Genomic DNA, 17,527 nt, shown 5'->3' on the forward strand with positions numbered 1-17,527 from the left:
TTTATATCCTTTGAATAAGAGACTAGGTTACAGAGCCATTAATCTTGAAAACTAACTTAAAGAAATAATATAAGAATTAAAAGACTTGTGAGTATGATCCTTTTGCTTTAGTCTTGAGATCATTCAGGCATAGATGTGAATTATCGCATCTAATAACAAATTAGCAATGAATATGTATTTATAGAGAACAGCTATACAAGGAAAAATCTAAGAAAACATTGAAGATTGACTTTTTTCATATTGATGCTTCCTCAATTAGGGTTCAGTATTTTTAGTTAGTAAGTTCTCTGGAAGTTCAGAGCAGTCTTCTATTCTACCTTTTCCTTTCCTCCCATCATTTAATATGTGAAAAAGGTTATGCCTGCAAGTTATTTGAAACCCTAGGACTAGAAGAGGATATGTGACATTAAAAATCTAGTCCAAGGATTAAGAGGCTCTACTTTATTAAACAAAAAAAGAGTTAGGGAAAGACCATTTTAGGTAATTTGCCAGAGTTTATAAATGAAACATTTGTAAGCTGATAGCATCACTATTTCAATGACGGTGGTTAGTAGCAGGTCAATATGATAAGAAGGAGTAAAAACAGAGTTAGAACAGGCTGGATGAAATTTACAATGACAAACAAATATAGAAATATTTACAGAAGCATAAAATATTCATAATTAAGAATATATACAAAATGTTTGGCAGATTGTTAGTCCCCAAGCATGACTAGTCCTCTTTGAGTTCCAAGGACACCATCTTCCTTCTCTTTCCTTTTCTGCTCATTTTCCTCCATTGCTCTTCTCTGGTCTGGAGTTGGGGTTATTTGTAAGGTTGGTTTTGGGGTTTATTTTGTGGAAGCCAATTCTATTTATTGTCTCATTCAGAGAAACATTTTCTTTAGATTCACCCCCTCCCATGGTTTTAGCCTCCCTTTGTGTGGCTCATAGCAAAGTGGATGGGAAAGACTTGGTTTGAGATCAAATACTGCTTTCTCATTACTGTCTGGAGTCTGTGCTGCCTCAGCTGTAAACTTGAATGGAGTAACAGCTAGAGTATGTTTACCCTTGGCTTCACTGGCTTTCTTTTCCTTATTCTTTACCAGGACAGCCTAGCATTTAGGCTGGATGTCAAGCATGCTGATATATGGAGACTTTCTGGCTGGAGTCTTGGTCAGTGAGTGTTTATATTCATTATCTTGAGTAGCCTATGAGAAACTGACATTCATTTTCTTAATGGAGACAGTAGATGGCTTGAACAGTTTTTAACACAAGATACTTTGATTCACAATCCCAAGAGATGTACGAAGTGAGTGTCATGGACTGACTGGAGTGCAAGTAGAGGACTGCCTGCCTCCTCACTCCTTTGCCTTCCTGAATATCATATTCCAAGCCCTCTGTTTCTTTTATATGGAAGCTTCTGGAGCTCCACAATATTTGAATTTTTTCTTTCTGACTGCTCACAGTATTTTCTCCTTGACCTGGGAGCTCTGAAATTTGTCTATGATGTTCCTAGGAGTTTACATTTTGGGATCTCTTTCAGGTGGTGATCAGTGGATTCTTTCAGTTTCTATTTTTGACCTCTGTTTCTGGGACATCAGGGCAGTTTTCCTTTATGATTTCTTGAAAGATATTGCCCAGGCTCTTTTTCTTTTAACATAGCTTTCAGGTGGTCTCATAAGTCTTAAGCTATCTCTCCTGGATCTGTTTTCCAGATCAATTGTTTTTCCAATGAAAAATTTCACATTTTCTTCTTTTCTATTATTTTGTTTAGTTTTATCCCATCTTAATGTCTCATGCAGCCATTAGGTTCTATTTGCTGAGCTCTAATTTTTAAGTAATTAATTTCTTTTTGGTTTGTTTGTTTTGAGGGGCAGGGCAATTGGGGTTAATTGACTTGCCCAAGGTCGCACAGCTAGTACGGGTCAAGTGTGTGAGGCCAGATTTGAACTCAGGTCCTCCTAACTCCAGGGCTGGTGCTCTACTCACTGCACCACCTAGCTGCCCCTAAGTAATTATTTTCTTCAGGGAGGTTTCATACCTCTTTTTTCATTTGACTAATTCTAATTTTTAAAAATTTTTAAAAATTTTTCTTCAGCAAATTCATCTATTTTTGTTTATTTTCTTCAGTGAATTTTTGTATCTATTTTTTTCCCATTTTTTTGTGTTTCTTTTACCAAACTGTTGACTCTTTTGTCATAATTCTTTTGCATTACTCTCATTTCTTTTACCAATTTTCTTCTACTTTTCCTTTTTAAAATCCTTTTAAAGCTTTTCTAAGAATTCTTTTTGGACCTGAAACCAAATTATATTTTTTCTATGAGGTTTCACATGTAGCCATTTTGACACTGTTTGTGCCTTCATCCTCCTTATCACCATAGCAACTTTCTGCAGTCAAAAGATATTTTTATTTGTTTATTTTTTGCTCATTTTTCTGCCTATTTTGTGACTTGGTATTTTTATATGAGAGTTGGGCTTTGCTCTGCACTGTCCCAAGCCACTTACACTGGGGCTAGGGGCCTTGGGGAGAGTGGGGAGACACCCTCTTTGCCTCCCTTGGATGTGCAGTTTCATTGCTGGCCTTCCCTAGGGGCAGTGCCCTGCTGCTGGGTTGCTATGGAGGTGGAACCTGTTTGCTGTCCAGTCCTGGATGTGCATTTTGTTATTGGCTGGCCCCAGGGGCATGGTCTCCCTGCTGGTCAGCAAGGAGGGTGAGACTTCACTGGTGGCCTGGGTGTGGGACCACTGGGGTGAGGCCCTTCTGTCCTGCATAGACTGCTGGCTTTCCTCCAGGGTGCCTGACTTGAAGGAGGGTAGGGATTCACTGACGAATTGCCCCAAAGCTTGTGCCCTTGCTGCAGGCCCCTTGCTGCACAGCCTGCCTGCTCTTGGACCTTGCTCCCTTCCCACCCCAATGAGACAGATGCTTCCTGCTGAGTTAGTGAGCTGCTTCCCACTCCTAAATCAGTTTTGAAGTGGTTTTCAAGTTTTTTGAGGGGAATTTGGGAGAGCTTCAGGGCGCTCCTGCCTCTCTCTGCCATCTTGGTACTCGAAGTCCAATTTCAATATCTTTCAAGGAAAAGCCAGGTAGATGCCATTGTTGTTACAGGAACATAAGCTCTTACAGATTCTGCTATGCGAGAAAGGCTTCAAGTCTATCCCTAGCAACAGAATCCTAATCAAATATGGAGAAGCTCATGATCACTAGATAATTGGTGATAATATTTTTGGCCACAGAAACCCATAAAACAAAGAAAAATGCAAAATATTTCTTAGTCAGAGAGACAGACAGACACAGAGGCAGAGAAAGACAGAGACAAAGAGCAACAGAGAAGCTCATTTGTGTGTGTGTGATATGTAATACAGCACACAGAAAACAGAAAAGAAATTGAAGATTGTGAAATCAGTTCAACACTGTTTTACCTACTGAATGCCCTATGTTTTGATCAAGCCTAGTGAGAGTAGAAATACATGCACTTGATCGCTGTCACAAATGGAACCGCATCCAAATTAGTGTTTGTCTCAAGTAATCCCTACAAAGTTGTAAATGTCTATTTAGTTCCTTTCCTGCTCTTATATTCTGTAATTCAATTCTCCATGATGGAGTGTGGTAGTTTCCAGGCTATGACCTTCTACAATAATTATTAGGTTCAGTAGTTTGAACTTGACACAGTAGTTAATAGGAAGTTACTATAGGCTTTTGAGCTGAGGAATTAAATGACCAAATCAATGCAAAAGGTATGTGTGTGTGTAAACATATCTGTGTATATGCATATGTGTGTACACATATATGATATATATGTTATAATATATGTATATATGTATGTATGGTTTGGGGAGGGTACGGAGAGTGAAGGCAAGAGGGCAAGAGGGCTGGTTAATAGTATTTGCTTATAACAGACTTGTGGTAAAAAGTGCCAATATTACTACCATAATACCCCAGGACCCAATTCTTCCACTTTCACCTTATAGAAGTTACTTAGTCTTTATGGAGCTCAGATTCTAATTGACAAAATGACTTGTTGGGACTGCAAGATTTTTTGTTACAGGAATTTTTTGTCTTGATCAGGACTATGAGTTCATAAATAGACTAGATTCCTGGTTAGGAAATCCACCTCAGCCAAAGCAAATAAGCAACTCTTCTACAATGTAAGGTCTTAGAGAGCTGTGTGCACCAAAACATAGCCTCCCCTTTTTGATTGAACACTCCCTAATTCTAAGCTTTTATTAAGTTGTGGTCATCATACTCTCCTAAATATGAATCATTGAAAAATAGTGTTTAAATTTGTTTTTATTTTTCAAAAAATCTTATTGTTTGGATTCTGTACAAATAGAAATTTAATGTTTTGACCATGAGTTTTTCTCTGGTACTCTGAATTTGATCAAATCTTTATTTTTGTAACTGGGCTGTGGTCATGCCCAGATCACCTAAGCTGGAGGGACCTCCTTCTGGGAGAAGAAATTCTGCATTTCCCTACCACATGAGTAGAAACAACCTCTTTCCATTGGCTGCATAGCTGCAACAGGCAGCATCTGGAAAACTACCAGACTAGGACAGTCTCACCCTTTTGTCCATCTGGGTGCAGAGGGGGTGAAGGTCCTGTTCATCCACATCAAGGGCACCATGAATTGACCTGAGTGAGTTGAAAAACTATCTCCTTCCCTCTCCCTTTTAGGTCCTATAGCCCCAAGAAAAAGTCTCTAAGTGTTGTTTGTTCATCCTTTTGTAGTTCTAGGCTTGAGCAATGGAGTCTCTGCCCCCAGACTTCAGCTATATCGACCTTGCAGTCTTGATTCCAGGCTGAATGCCATAGCCATCCCAGCAGGGAAGGCCTAAAAAGCCAGATCCAAGACCAAGGGCTGGCTTTGGGCTTGGAATTTGGAACTAAACTGTATAAGAATTGAGCTCTACCTTTCCTCAGAAATGTAAAGTACTGAAAGAGGGAATTATGGCCCCCATATATTAGGGTGGTGATTTTTGTATCTGTTGCTATACACAGTGGTGAGATTCAAATGAATTAACAAAGGTTGCTAGCCGAGGTGCCGCCCCCACTGCTGATGTTTTGGTGGCAGGCCCTGCCCTGCTAACAATCGGTTAGGGGAACCCAACCTAAAATTAGGTACAGGTTCTAGCAAACCAGTGCCAACCTGCTGAATCCCACCACTGAGGTAAGGATTCGTCAATAAAAGCTAAGGTGACTATTAAGTATTTAAAAGAAAATGACATTTAAGAGACCCCCTAAAATTAAGAGAATACAATTGGTGCATGCTGGAGACTGGATATCTCTAATGTCTCAATAAGTTTACTGGAGAATTATAAAGGACAGGTGAAATGTAATGCCCCTTGCCTTTGCGTAATGGGGGCCAGAGTAGTCACTGTTACATTACTATTGCCTGTCATGGTAGGAATGGAAAGTAATTATCCTTTTGACAATGGAGAAACTGAGGCCCAGAGAAACCTCAATGAATCCAAATGTCAGGAGGATAAATCATCCCTGTTTACTTGGGATTTTTATTTTGTTATTTGCTCCGCAGCTACAAACAGATCTGTGATTGATTCCTCATGGACCATGGCACTGGAGCCTGCTCTCATTATATCTCTATAATTGACCTAATCTCTCCATTCCTTCAATAGAACCCTTTTATAGAAAACTCTGAGCACCCACCATGTTGCAATTACTTGAAAGGTTGCAGTAACATTTTTAAAACTGCCACCGATTCCCATTATAGAAAATCATCATGTGTCACCAGGAGAAACTAAATCTCCTTGCCCTTTAAATTGGGCCTGTGCTCCCATTCTCTACAGTCTAAGACCTATAAATGATCCAGATAGGAAGAAGACAGGCTTCCTCAACCTTGATTACTCAGGTTCATTAGCACTAGCTACAAGATCCAAAATTGTCCCTATTTCGGCTTTGACAAAGAATTATCTACAATGCTGGAAGAGATTTTGAGAGTCTAGACCTTGTACTGGAAAGGGTTGCAAGCATACAGTATTCTTTCAAGGAAAAGAGAAAACTGCTTATTAGAACAATGAGAAAGTGTGTTTATCTGGGCAAGACTTCAAACTGACAACATGATCATGTAATTTGGAACTTCTTAAAAAGGTATTTCATGTGACTTAATAGATTTCTTTCATTTTAAAAATCAATGAATATTTATTTTTTGCCAATTATATATAAACAAAATTTTTAGCATTTATTTTTTGACATTTTGAGTTCCAAATTCTTTTCCTTCCTTCTCCCTCCTTTAGAAGGCAAACAATTTGTTATAGACTATAAATGTGCAGTCATTAAAAAAAAAATTCATATTAGCCATGTTGCAAAAGAAATGCAGACCAAATAAAAAAACCTGAGAATAATGAAGTTATATGTGTGTGTATGTACATATACATATATATGTATATATGTGTATGTACATATACATATATATGTATATATGTGTATGTACATATACATATATATGTATATATGTGTATGTACATATACATATATATGTATATATGTGTATGTACATATACATATATATGTATATATGTGTATGTATATTTCAATCTGCATTCAGACTCCATCAGTTCTTTCTCTGGAGGTGAATAGCATTTTTCATTATAAATCCTTTGGAATTGTCTTGGATTGTTGTTTTACTCAGAATAACTAAGTTATTTGCAGTTGATCATTGGACAATATTGCTGTCACAATATTCTCCTGGTCCTGCTCACTTCATATTGCATCAGTTTGTGTATGACTTAAAAGATTGGCGATGTGCTGAATTGGTACTCTGCTATTCATTTCTTCTCCTTCTCCCTCTTTTCAGAATCAAAACCAAGAAATTCCTAACTTTTTTAGTTACAAAAATAACTAAGAGAAGGAACAGAAAATATCTTCAGGTAAGAGACAAATCCACAAAAGTAATTTTTTTTAAAATTTCAGTCGAATGATTAACATTTTTTTAAAAATGTTGTCTCTCTTTTGTGTACTCTGTGCTATGTTAGGAAACAGTCTAGAGTTCAAAACTTGCTTTGATCCTGAATAAACTATTTTGGAATTTGAGAGTTGGGATTGACTTTGAGAAATTATAAGGTCCATCGCCTTGCTCTGGACTGGACCTCATGTAAATTGACCCAGAGAATCAACCTTTTTTTGAAAATAACCAAAGACAAGGAGATTCTACAACTTCCTTGCTAGACATTTCTTGCCAGTGTATATTAATCTAAATTCTGTGTGTTTATATAAGAACATTTTTAGCATATCAAAAATGACTTTTAACTATTCCCTGTCCAATAACCTTTCACCTGATTTGAAACCTTTATTAAGTTTAGGCAGAGAGAGACCTATTCCTCTAAGACGAAAAGCTAGTTCTGAACTTTAGGAGGCAACATATATCCACATACATATGTGTACATATATACAATGCATATGTACATTGCATGTGTATATGTGTGCAAATGTAGTGTATACACACATCCATATATATACATATGCATATTATACAGTAGACAAGGTAACTTCCATCATCCCAGACAAAAGAAACTCCAAAGAAGGGAATTCTTCAACTTTCTCCAATTTTTGGAGTGCCAACCAGGAATACTGGACTTTCAGAGTTGCCTCCATCTTCAGTTGGCTGCCTAAAATTTCCCTGCTAGAATTTCTTCCCTTTTTAGAGGCAGCAGAAAGAACTGGGGTGACTACTGAACTTAGAATTAGGAGAAACCTAGGTCTGAACTGAACCTCTGATACTTTCTGTAGGACTATAGGGAAGCTATTTAATTTCTCTATGTCTCAGTCTCCTCTTCTGTAAAATGCAGATAATATCAACTTTACATCATAGCAAAGATCAAATGAGATAATGCACTGAGATATCATATATACCTTATTTTCTATTACTTAGCTCAAGGCTCAGTTTTCTGTAAAAATGAAAATATCCCTGTACAAAATTAGCTCATACCAAAATAGCACATTCATCTTAATCAAAATTTGAAAGGATTTTTAATAGTCCTAGAGTGGCAACCTGATGTCTTAGAAGGCACAATACTGTGCAATAGCTTGTTATCAGACAATTAAACTTCCTTACTCTGGATGTCTTTCAAATCTTTTTCTGAGAATAGAATCATGGAATGTTATGGATGGATAACACCTTAGAGATGGCCTGTTTCAAAACCTTCACTCTACAAAGAAAAAAACTGATAATGAGAAAAATTAAATGATGGGTCTAAGGATCAAGCCAATCTGACCCTTCATTAGGTTTAATAAATGAGTCAATGTGTGGCATAAAAATATGATGTAGTAAAATCACCCTTCAGTTCAGCAAGTCAAGAGACATTATAAAAACACCAACTATGCGTAAATCTCTGACCTAGGCACTGGGAATGTTATACTATAACTAGCTTTATAAATTCATTGGGAAAATTTACATATTTCTTAAAGCAAGAAGTTATACTTTCTGGAGATTCTACTATGTGACTATTAGCAATAGTAATGACAATTATGATACTAATAATAGCTAGCATTTATATAGCACCTAACAGTTTCCAGGCACTGTGTTAAGTGCTTTAAAAATATCATCTCGATTGACCCTCACAACAATGATAGTGCTATTATCATCACTGTTTTATAGTTGAGAAAACTGAGGCAATGGTTAAGTGACTTGCTCAGGGTCACACAACTAGGAAGTGTCTGAGGTCAGATTTTCACTCAGATCTTCCTGACTCTCGGCCCAACACTCTATCCACTGAGCCACCATGATGAGGATGGTGATGGTGATGATGATACATTAAAGAAGCTTGGTGCAATGGAAAGAGAGCTGGATTTGAAGTTGGAACATTGACTCTCTCTACACTTTTTGCCTGTGTAACTTTGGACAAGTCACACAGCTGAAAGGACTGTAACATCTTGGAATCCAAGCCTTCTGACTTCAGGTATTGTGCTATTTCCATTGTATCATTTCCCCTTCTTTAGAAAAATTACACAATGATGGTCTTACTAAATACCATCTTTTGGCATCCCTCCTTTCCTAAGAAACTGGCATGTTATTATTTAAAGCTCAAAATGGTGGCATGTCTTTATTTCGGTTCCATGGAGATCCATTTATTTTCCCCTTGGCTGCACTGATGACCAAGTGAAAGGATCCATAAATTTCTCAGAGATAAGAGGTCTCACTCCTCTTGTCTTCAGTCAAGGCAGCACCTAATCAGCTCTGAGATGGTGCTCATGATCTTATATGTCCAGCTCTAAAGATTTCATAAACTGTTTTGATTCCAAACCCATTTCCTAGTCAGACAACGTGTTTTCAAATCCTGGCTCTGCTGTTTACAACATGTCTGTCATTAGGCAGGTTACTTGTTATCACTGAACTCAGTTTCCTCACCTGGTATTGTACTGAATTATTCTTAATGTTTCTTTATTGTTAAACCATTATTTCTATATCTTTGTTTCGTCTCTCTCTCTTTCCCTCTCTCTCTCTTCCCTCTCTCTTTCTCTGTCTTTCTCCATCCCTCTCTCTCTCCCTCCCTTCCTCTCTCTTCTCTTTCTCCCCCTCTATTTTCTCTGTACCTCTCTACCTCTCTTTTCTCTCTCCCTCTCCCCCGCTCTTCTCTTCTCTTCTCTTCTCTTCTCGTCTCTTCTCTTCTCTTCTCTTCTCTTCTCTTCTCTTCTCTTCTCTTCTCTTCTCTTCTTTCTCACTCTCTCTCTCTCTCTCTCTCTCTCTCTCTCTCTCTCTCTCTCTCTTTCTTTCTCCTCTCTTGCTCTAACTCTTTCACCTTAACGCTGTCTCCATACTCTTCCTTTCTTTTCCTTTAATTCTTGGTGTCTAATCTCTAGTACCTTTCAGTTTTAGTCCCTACTCCTTTTACTCCTTTGGCCTTTCTTCTATTTTAAGGTTCAATTCACTTCAACAATTATTTGTTAATCACTTTCTATTTATGAGGAAATGTGTGAGATGCTGAAAACACAAAGACAGAAACAAAACAGTCCCTGCCCTGAGTGTATATTCTATTTGGTGCAATACCATCTCTACAGATGCACTTCAACACCAAGTAATGCAAAGTAATTTCACAAGGGAGAGAGCAAACAGCCAGAAGGATCAGGTAAGGCCTTGCATAGGGCATTGCACCTAATATGTGCTTCAAGGGAGGGGATTCTAAGAAGAGAAAATGCTTTCTCAAAAAGAGTGCACAAGTGTGGAAATAGGTGATGGAATTTCAGTTACAGGCACCAGTGAACAGGTGTGTTTAGCTGCAAAGACGACTTCATGAAGGGGCATGATATGATTGAGTAAAAGGTAAATGGGTGCCATTTTGTGGAAGGACTTAAATGTTAATTTGAGTATTTCATACTTTACCCAAGATTGCTTCTGAAGATTTTTCAGGAAAGGGAACAGATGGAAAAGGGGATTATTTAAGAGAAAAATTATCGTGATAAACCAATGTTCAAGAGAAGAGATTTTTTTAATTTATTCTTTTCAATGAACAAAAATCTTTTTTTCTTTTTCCCAGATACACCCACTACCCTGGAAAAAAAATTTAAAAAAAACCAAAAAACTCTGAAACAAATATGCATAGTGAAGCAAATCAAATTTCTGCATTGACCACATGCAAAAATAAATGTATATATATATATATATATATATATATATATATATATATATATATATATGTATACATATATATGTATCATTTTGAACCAAGTCCATTATTTCACTGTCAGGAAATAGATAGCTTGCTTACCATTGGTCAAGAAATGTATTCTTAATTAACAAAACAGGAGCAAGGGGTATGCAGAGAGTTATACAGAATATTTGCATGTATTCTCTGTCTCTTTCAAATTAATCCTTTAGAAGCTTTGGGGATCTGTTTCCATCCATCCATGACTCAGGGACATGAAAAAGGAGATGATGAAGAGTCCCCCAACTGAATACTAAGGTGGAAGAGCAGATGATTTAGAAAATATACAAAGTAGTTACTTTTCTCACTGCTTCTATTTTCCTTTCTGGCTTTCAAGTGTCCAGATGTAGGGCAACATCTGGAGAGTAACAGAGGGAAGAGTGTGAGTCCCCTATCTCCCATCCACCTTCTGACTAGACTCCAGCAGATAAACATCTGCAAAAGCTCTTTAAACAGGTACCAGGAGTAGCCAAGCTGAACAAGCTCTATCCCCTAATAGAAAGATGCATAATACATAAATCTATAAACAGTGTTATGCAAATTAAATGCGATATTTGACAGGTATTTAGTGGTATCAGTTGAACATTTCTCAGTGGTGATATCAGGGTCCAAGTGAGAATTCATTTCTTGACCTTGCCTCTCAGCAGGTCTCTGCAATGGGTGAGAGGGGAATAAACAACCACTCAGAAGTGAATGAATTCATTCTTGTAGGCTTCCAGGTCCGCCCAGAGCTCCAAGTCCTCCTTTTCTTCATATTTCTGCTTACCTATAGCATGGTCCTTCTGGGGAACATTGGTATGATTGTCCTCATCCTGACTGCTTCCCGGCTGAACACCCCAATGTATTTCTTCCTAGGCAATCTCTCTTTTATTGATCTTTCCTACTCTTCTGCTGTGGCGCCCAAAGCCATAGCCAACTTCTTGTCTGAGAGCAAGACCATCTCCTTTGCAGGCTGTGTGGCCCAGCTCTTCTTCTTTGCTCTCTTTATTGTGACTGAGGGCTTTCTCTTGGCAGCTATGGCCTATGACCGCTTCATGGCCATCTGCTCCCCACTGTTGTACTCTGCCCGGATGTCAAGACGCCTGTGCATCCAGCTGGTGGCGGGATCCTACTTTTGTGGATGTTTCACTTCCATCCTTCAAGTCAGCATTACCTTTACTATGTCCTTCTGTGCATCTCATGTTATTGACCTTTTTTACTGTGACAACCGTCCAATACAGAAGATCTCATGTTCTAATGTCTTTATTAACAAATTGGTGTCATATTTTTTGTCTGTCATCATTATTTTGCCCACCATCATAGTCATCATGGTGTCCTACGTCTATATCCTGGCTACTATTCTGAAGATCCATTCCAGTGAAGGACAAATGAAAGCATTCTCCACCTGTGGGTCCCATCTGATGGTCGTGAGTTTGCTCTATGGGACAGTTTCTTTTATGTACCTCACACCTGCCAGTAACCCAGAGCTGTTTAAAGTGGCCTCTCTGTGTTACACTGTTGTCACTCCTATGCTGAACCCTTTGATTTATTCTCTAAGAAACAAGGATGTCAAAGAAGCTCTGAAAAGTATGTTATGGGGAAAAAAGGATTTTCTCTAGATTCTTTTGTCTTTACTATCTTGCCCCATTTACTGGACTTTGATTCTGTATCTGTGAGCTATCATTAAATGAAGATTATCTCCCAAGTCACTTAATAGTTCCTGTGCAAGTCTACTTAAATGATTTCTAGTGAAGACACAATATCCCATCTACTTTTCTTTCAGGACAATAATTCCTATAAATCCTGAACCTCAGAAGTCAGTTTTAAGGGCACGGTAAACGAAGAAAAAACAACCACAAGAACAACAATAGTAATTCTCACTTATATAGTGCTTTAAGGTGTGTAAGGCACTTTATATCTCATTTTTTTCTTATAACAGCCCTGGGAGATAGATGCTATTATTGTTATTCCATTTTAGAAATGAGGAAACTGAGGCAGATGGCAATTAAGTGACTTGCCCAGTGCTATTTAATTAGTCAGTATCTGAGGCCAGATCTGAACTCAGACCTTCCTGAAGTCTTGTGCTTTACCCACTAATTGCCTTTAAACAAGTAAGCAAACATTCAAAAACCATAGGGGGAAAATCTCTTGTCACATATATAACTAATGTCAGAGGAAAAATTAAATTCCAGTGGTCACTGCATGCGTGAAGAAGTTACTGGAAATTTGGTTTGTTAAATTTGCAAGTATAGAATTTGTTTCTACATTTCTGGGTTACAAGTTGTTGACAATCTGTATTTGAAGGTATATTGTCTATTCATTCATTTATTCATATATTCATTTATTCATTTATTAAGCCATCTATAGTTTTTAGAAAATAAACTGAATTGTGTTGTAAGGGAGTGAGGGTGCAGGGCCCAAAGTCATTTTGGAACACTCTAAATGGAGTAATATTTGAACTATTTGATGGCCTAATAGTGGAAGGTCCCAAACCACTATGGGCTGAGAAATAAAACATAATAAACCATTCAAAGAAACTAAATCAGATGTTCTAGTCAATTGTAATATTATTTGTTATCCTTGGATAAGATAACTACAATTTTGTCTAATGGATTTCTTTAACAAATGGCAAAGTAGTTGGTCTCCTCCCCTTGTCTCTTGCCATTGGACACAGAAGGTTTTCTCATGCTCTCATTCCAAAAATGAATTTTGGCAAACATTACCCCAGAAACCCTCTTTGCCTTTGTCTTATTCAACCTTTTCTAGACCTCCATCTCCTATAAAATGTTGTAAAGGCAATCTGTGAATGGGAAGATCTTTCCCACCCATTTGAATGGGCTTCGGGGGTGGAGCTCTCAGGGTCCTGGGGGGGAGTGGCTAGGACTGGAGCCAGTGGAAGCCTGTGGTGGGAGGAGCTTGCTGAACAGTTGGATCAGAGCTAAGAGGCAGTTGGTGAGAGCAGTTAAGAGCTGAAGGAGAGAGGAAGCAGTCAGCTAGCTGGAACACAGCTTAGAGATTTCAGTGGAAGCAGCGGAAGTGGTGGTGATGGTGGCAGGCATTACAAAAAAGCTGGACTGACCCTTGTGGAGACCAGAGAGGGCTGAGCAGGAGCTTGAGGCCAGTGGGTGGTCTTCTTGCTGGAGGGCCCTGGAATTGGTGGAGGGGAAGCACCAGTATAGCTTGGCTTGCTGCCATAATGTTTTTCTGTGACCTCCTGGTCACTATTGTAAGATGGGCATACTGGTTTTGGAAGGTTCTTGCCAGGATGTCAAATTGGGGACCCTGATCTGTTGGTCTACTCCTTTTGAGTTTCAATAAATGCTTTAACTCCTCTGCCTTCTACTTAGAGAATTCCTTATATCCTGTGATTCTGAACCATTCAGGTATATTCATGGTTATCTTTGAAGTCATGAATTCTGCCCTACTGATATATCTGGCATCGAGGTGGATGGGATCGCTAGGTATAAGATCTCTATTTAGAAGCAGAAGAACTTCAGAGAAAGAGATGAATGTCCCAGGGTGGGAGGATCCATTTTATTCATCCCTAGCAAAGGAATGGGCTAAAAGAGCCAGACTCTATGAAAACTGGGAACCAAGGCTACAGAGAGGAGATCCCAGGGATTTGGACAGATGTTTACAAGCAGTTAGAATTCAGTCAGGGGTATCAAAATCTAGGCAAAGCTAGATAGTGTTATCCTCCTACTGGCTAGTATATGAAAGACTGAGATTGAGCGAAAGAAATGGGGGCACTCCTATGCCATGGCAAGAAGGGGAATCTCAGATAGCAGGAGGACAAACTGTTGCTCAAGAATGTACTGACTCAAATGAGAATTTTTCCGTTAATGTGGCTAGAAGCAGCAGGAGGTCAAATAAGCCAAGAGTGCATTTCAACCCAGCCCAGGTCAAGCTTGACTGCCTGCTTTGTCCTTGCCATGGTGGCAGGGGAAAGGAATGGAACAATGTCAGGGGCTGAGGCACAAAACGCTACTAGGGTTCAGGATGTCCCTTGCATAGAGAATGAGAGATGGTCAAATACTCAGACATTTGTCCCATACAAAGGAGGAGGACAGAAACCCAAGGTGACAATTCAGTTACAAGGGAAATTCAGGAAGATTTTTCACAGCAAGAGATCACAGACATTTTGAGTAGATTCACTCAAAGAATGGGAGAGCCATTAATATCTTGGATGGTAAGATTCAGTGATCAAGGGGACAGTGGAATACCAGTAGATATGGAAGATGGTATGAGATTCATAGGTATCAGCCACGATCCTCTAGTTCAGCAAGCATTTAGGGAACATCATCAGCAAAGAGATGGTGATGGCAACACTAATCTGTTGGCGTTAGCAGCTTAGGGATGTAATAAGAGATATGCTACTGATTCTACGTGGCCCACTGAGAATAAACCTTGGTATTCACTTAGAGATTGTATCATAAAACTAAAGGAGGAGGTAATGAAGACTGCCATCATGACAGGAAGTGCAGACAGATATTACAGTGATCCCTTGGGAGTCCCTCATAGGAATTTAATAGTCAGGACAGCTCCTCCTATTTATAAACACCTAATTTTGACTGTTACTTGGGGAAATAGGGAGCCGTCTTTTGGTGGTGATAGATAAGATTTTATAGTTAAGTGACTTAGGAGACTGGGGAAGGGATAGATCTCCCTGAGAGAGGAGAGTGAATAGCCAGAAAATTTGGTGCCAAAATAGAGTGACCAGAAAAGAAATGTTCACTGCTCTACTGAGAGCAGAGGTAGACTTTGAAATGATAGATGACATTCCAACCAATGAATTGTACAGAATGTACTGAGATAAAGGACTTAATAACAGACAAAATAGGGAAATAAGAACTGCTCCTGTAGACTACAGACCCTGAACCCTCACACCCAGTGAGTCATATGTTAGGGAATACTAGGAAACAGGCCAAGCCCCAGTCCAAATTAAGGAAATACACATGCTGGATTGCAGACCCCACATTAACTTGACCATATGTTGGAAAAATGGGTCAAGTATGGTAACTAGGGCATTAATAGATAATATTAATAGATAATTCATAGATATATCCTTATATATGGAAATCCGGACAAGTTCAGCCATGGAACTCCTATTACCATCACAGGATTAGGAGGGGCTGAAACATCAGTCAGATCAGTTATATTGATGATGAAAATTGGACAGTTGCCCAAGAAAGAATATACTGTGGTTACTTTGCCGATTCCTGAATATATCATTGGGATAGATGTATTGAACAGTATGACCTTGAATTTACCTGAAGGGAAATACCAATTTGCTGTGAGGAAAATAGGTGTTAATGTAGTCTTATTGGGGAAAATAAAGATTGATCCAATCACTTTGCCCGAACTTTCTGAGGTAACTACTTTGAGGCAATATCATGTGCCAGGTGGGCAAGATGAAATTGCCAGTACTGTAAAAGAATGTGTTGAAGTGGGAATGTTAGTCCCTACAACTACTCAATGGAACAACCCTGTCTGGCCAGTTCGAAAGTCAGGTGGGATGTGGAGGATGACAGTAGATTATAGACAGCTGAACAAAGTGACTCCTCCCCTGTATGCTGCTGTTCCAGACACGGTTACCTTAATAGAGAGAATACAGAAACATGAAGGGATTTGGTATGCAGATATTGATTTGGCCAATGCCTTCTTTATGATCCCAATAGACCCAAAGCAATGGAACCAGTTTGCTTTTACTTGGCAAGGCCAACAGTATACATTTACATGCCTGCCACAAGGATATCTTCATAGCCCAACTATTTGCCACAGGATTGTGGCTGAGCATTTAGATGAATTAAAGTTACCTGGTGTATAGCTTACCCACTATATAGATGACATCATGATACAAGGAGAAAATATAAAAGAAGTGGAGAAGAGTTTGACACTATTAATTGACCATATGAAAAGCAAAAGATGGGCAATTAACCCCGCAAAGGTTCAAGGGCCAGCTCAAACTGTAAAATTTGGGGGGATACAGTGGAATAAAGGACTGCGAGAAATTCTCCCACAAACTCAACAAAAAAATCCAGGATTTTCCTACCCATACTAATAAGAAAGAGGCCCAAAAGTTCATAGGGCTATTTGGTTATTGGAGACACCACATCCCACACTTGGGACAGATTTTGAAATCCTTGTATAAAGTTACCAGGAAGAAATACGAATTTGATTGGGTATTTGAACAAAGTAGAGCTTTTGAGGAAGCAAAGGCTGCTATACAACAAGCCCTGGATTTATGGCCTATGCAAAATGAGCCAGTGGAAATACAAGTAACTGTGCAAGATGACTATGCGAATTGGAGTTTGTGGCAAAAGCACCAAAGCCAAAGTGTACCTTTAGGATTTTGGTCAAGGAAACTACCTTTGTCTGGAATGCAATATACACCTTTTGAGAAGCAGCTGTTAACTGCATATTGGGCTTTGGTAGAAACTGAGCAAATAACTCTGGGTCATGAAGTGGTATTAAGGTCTGGAATTCCGATTATGACTTGGGTAAGCAGTACCCTAGCTTCCCACAGAATTGGACATGTGCAAGAGGTGAGCATAATCAAATGGAAGTGGTATATTCAGAATAAGTCGAGAGCAGGCAAAAGTGGAGTTTCTGCTCTACATGAATCTGTAGTGAACATTAACACAGAGGGGAATGAAAAAAACCCCTGAACCTAAGCAACAGTTGATACAATCCTTGGTAAAATATAATAATGGATATGATGGACTAACCGAGGAACAGAAGAAACATGCTTGGTTTACTGATAAAACAGCAAAATATTTGGGACACAAGAGACATTGGAAAGCAGTAGCCTATAACCCCTGTACTAGGCGAACTCTGGAAAGTTCTGGGATAGGTGGAAATAGCTAGTACACCAAACTGATAGCAGTGCATCAAGCCATCAAAACAGAGA

General features: G+C 38.9%; 1 protein-coding gene across 1 annotated transcript; it reads left to right on the forward strand.

Annotated features, from left to right (window-relative positions):
* The first annotated feature begins 11,279 nt into the window (after positions 1–11,279).
* Positions 11,280–12,236, forward strand: LOC118849571 (olfactory receptor 9K2-like). Its single transcript, XM_036758475.1, has one exon. The coding sequence runs from the start codon at positions 11,295–11,297 to the stop codon at positions 12,234–12,236; it is 942 nt and encodes a 313-aa protein (XP_036614370.1). The 5' UTR covers positions 11,280–11,294.
* Positions 12,237–17,527: the final 5,291 nt, after the last annotated feature.

The sequence above is a fragment of the Trichosurus vulpecula genome, chromosome 5 (assembly GCF_011100635.1).
Source record: "Trichosurus vulpecula isolate mTriVul1 chromosome 5, mTriVul1.pri, whole genome shotgun sequence".
In the NCBI taxonomy this organism is placed as follows: Eukaryota; Metazoa; Chordata; class Mammalia; order Diprotodontia; family Phalangeridae; genus Trichosurus; species Trichosurus vulpecula.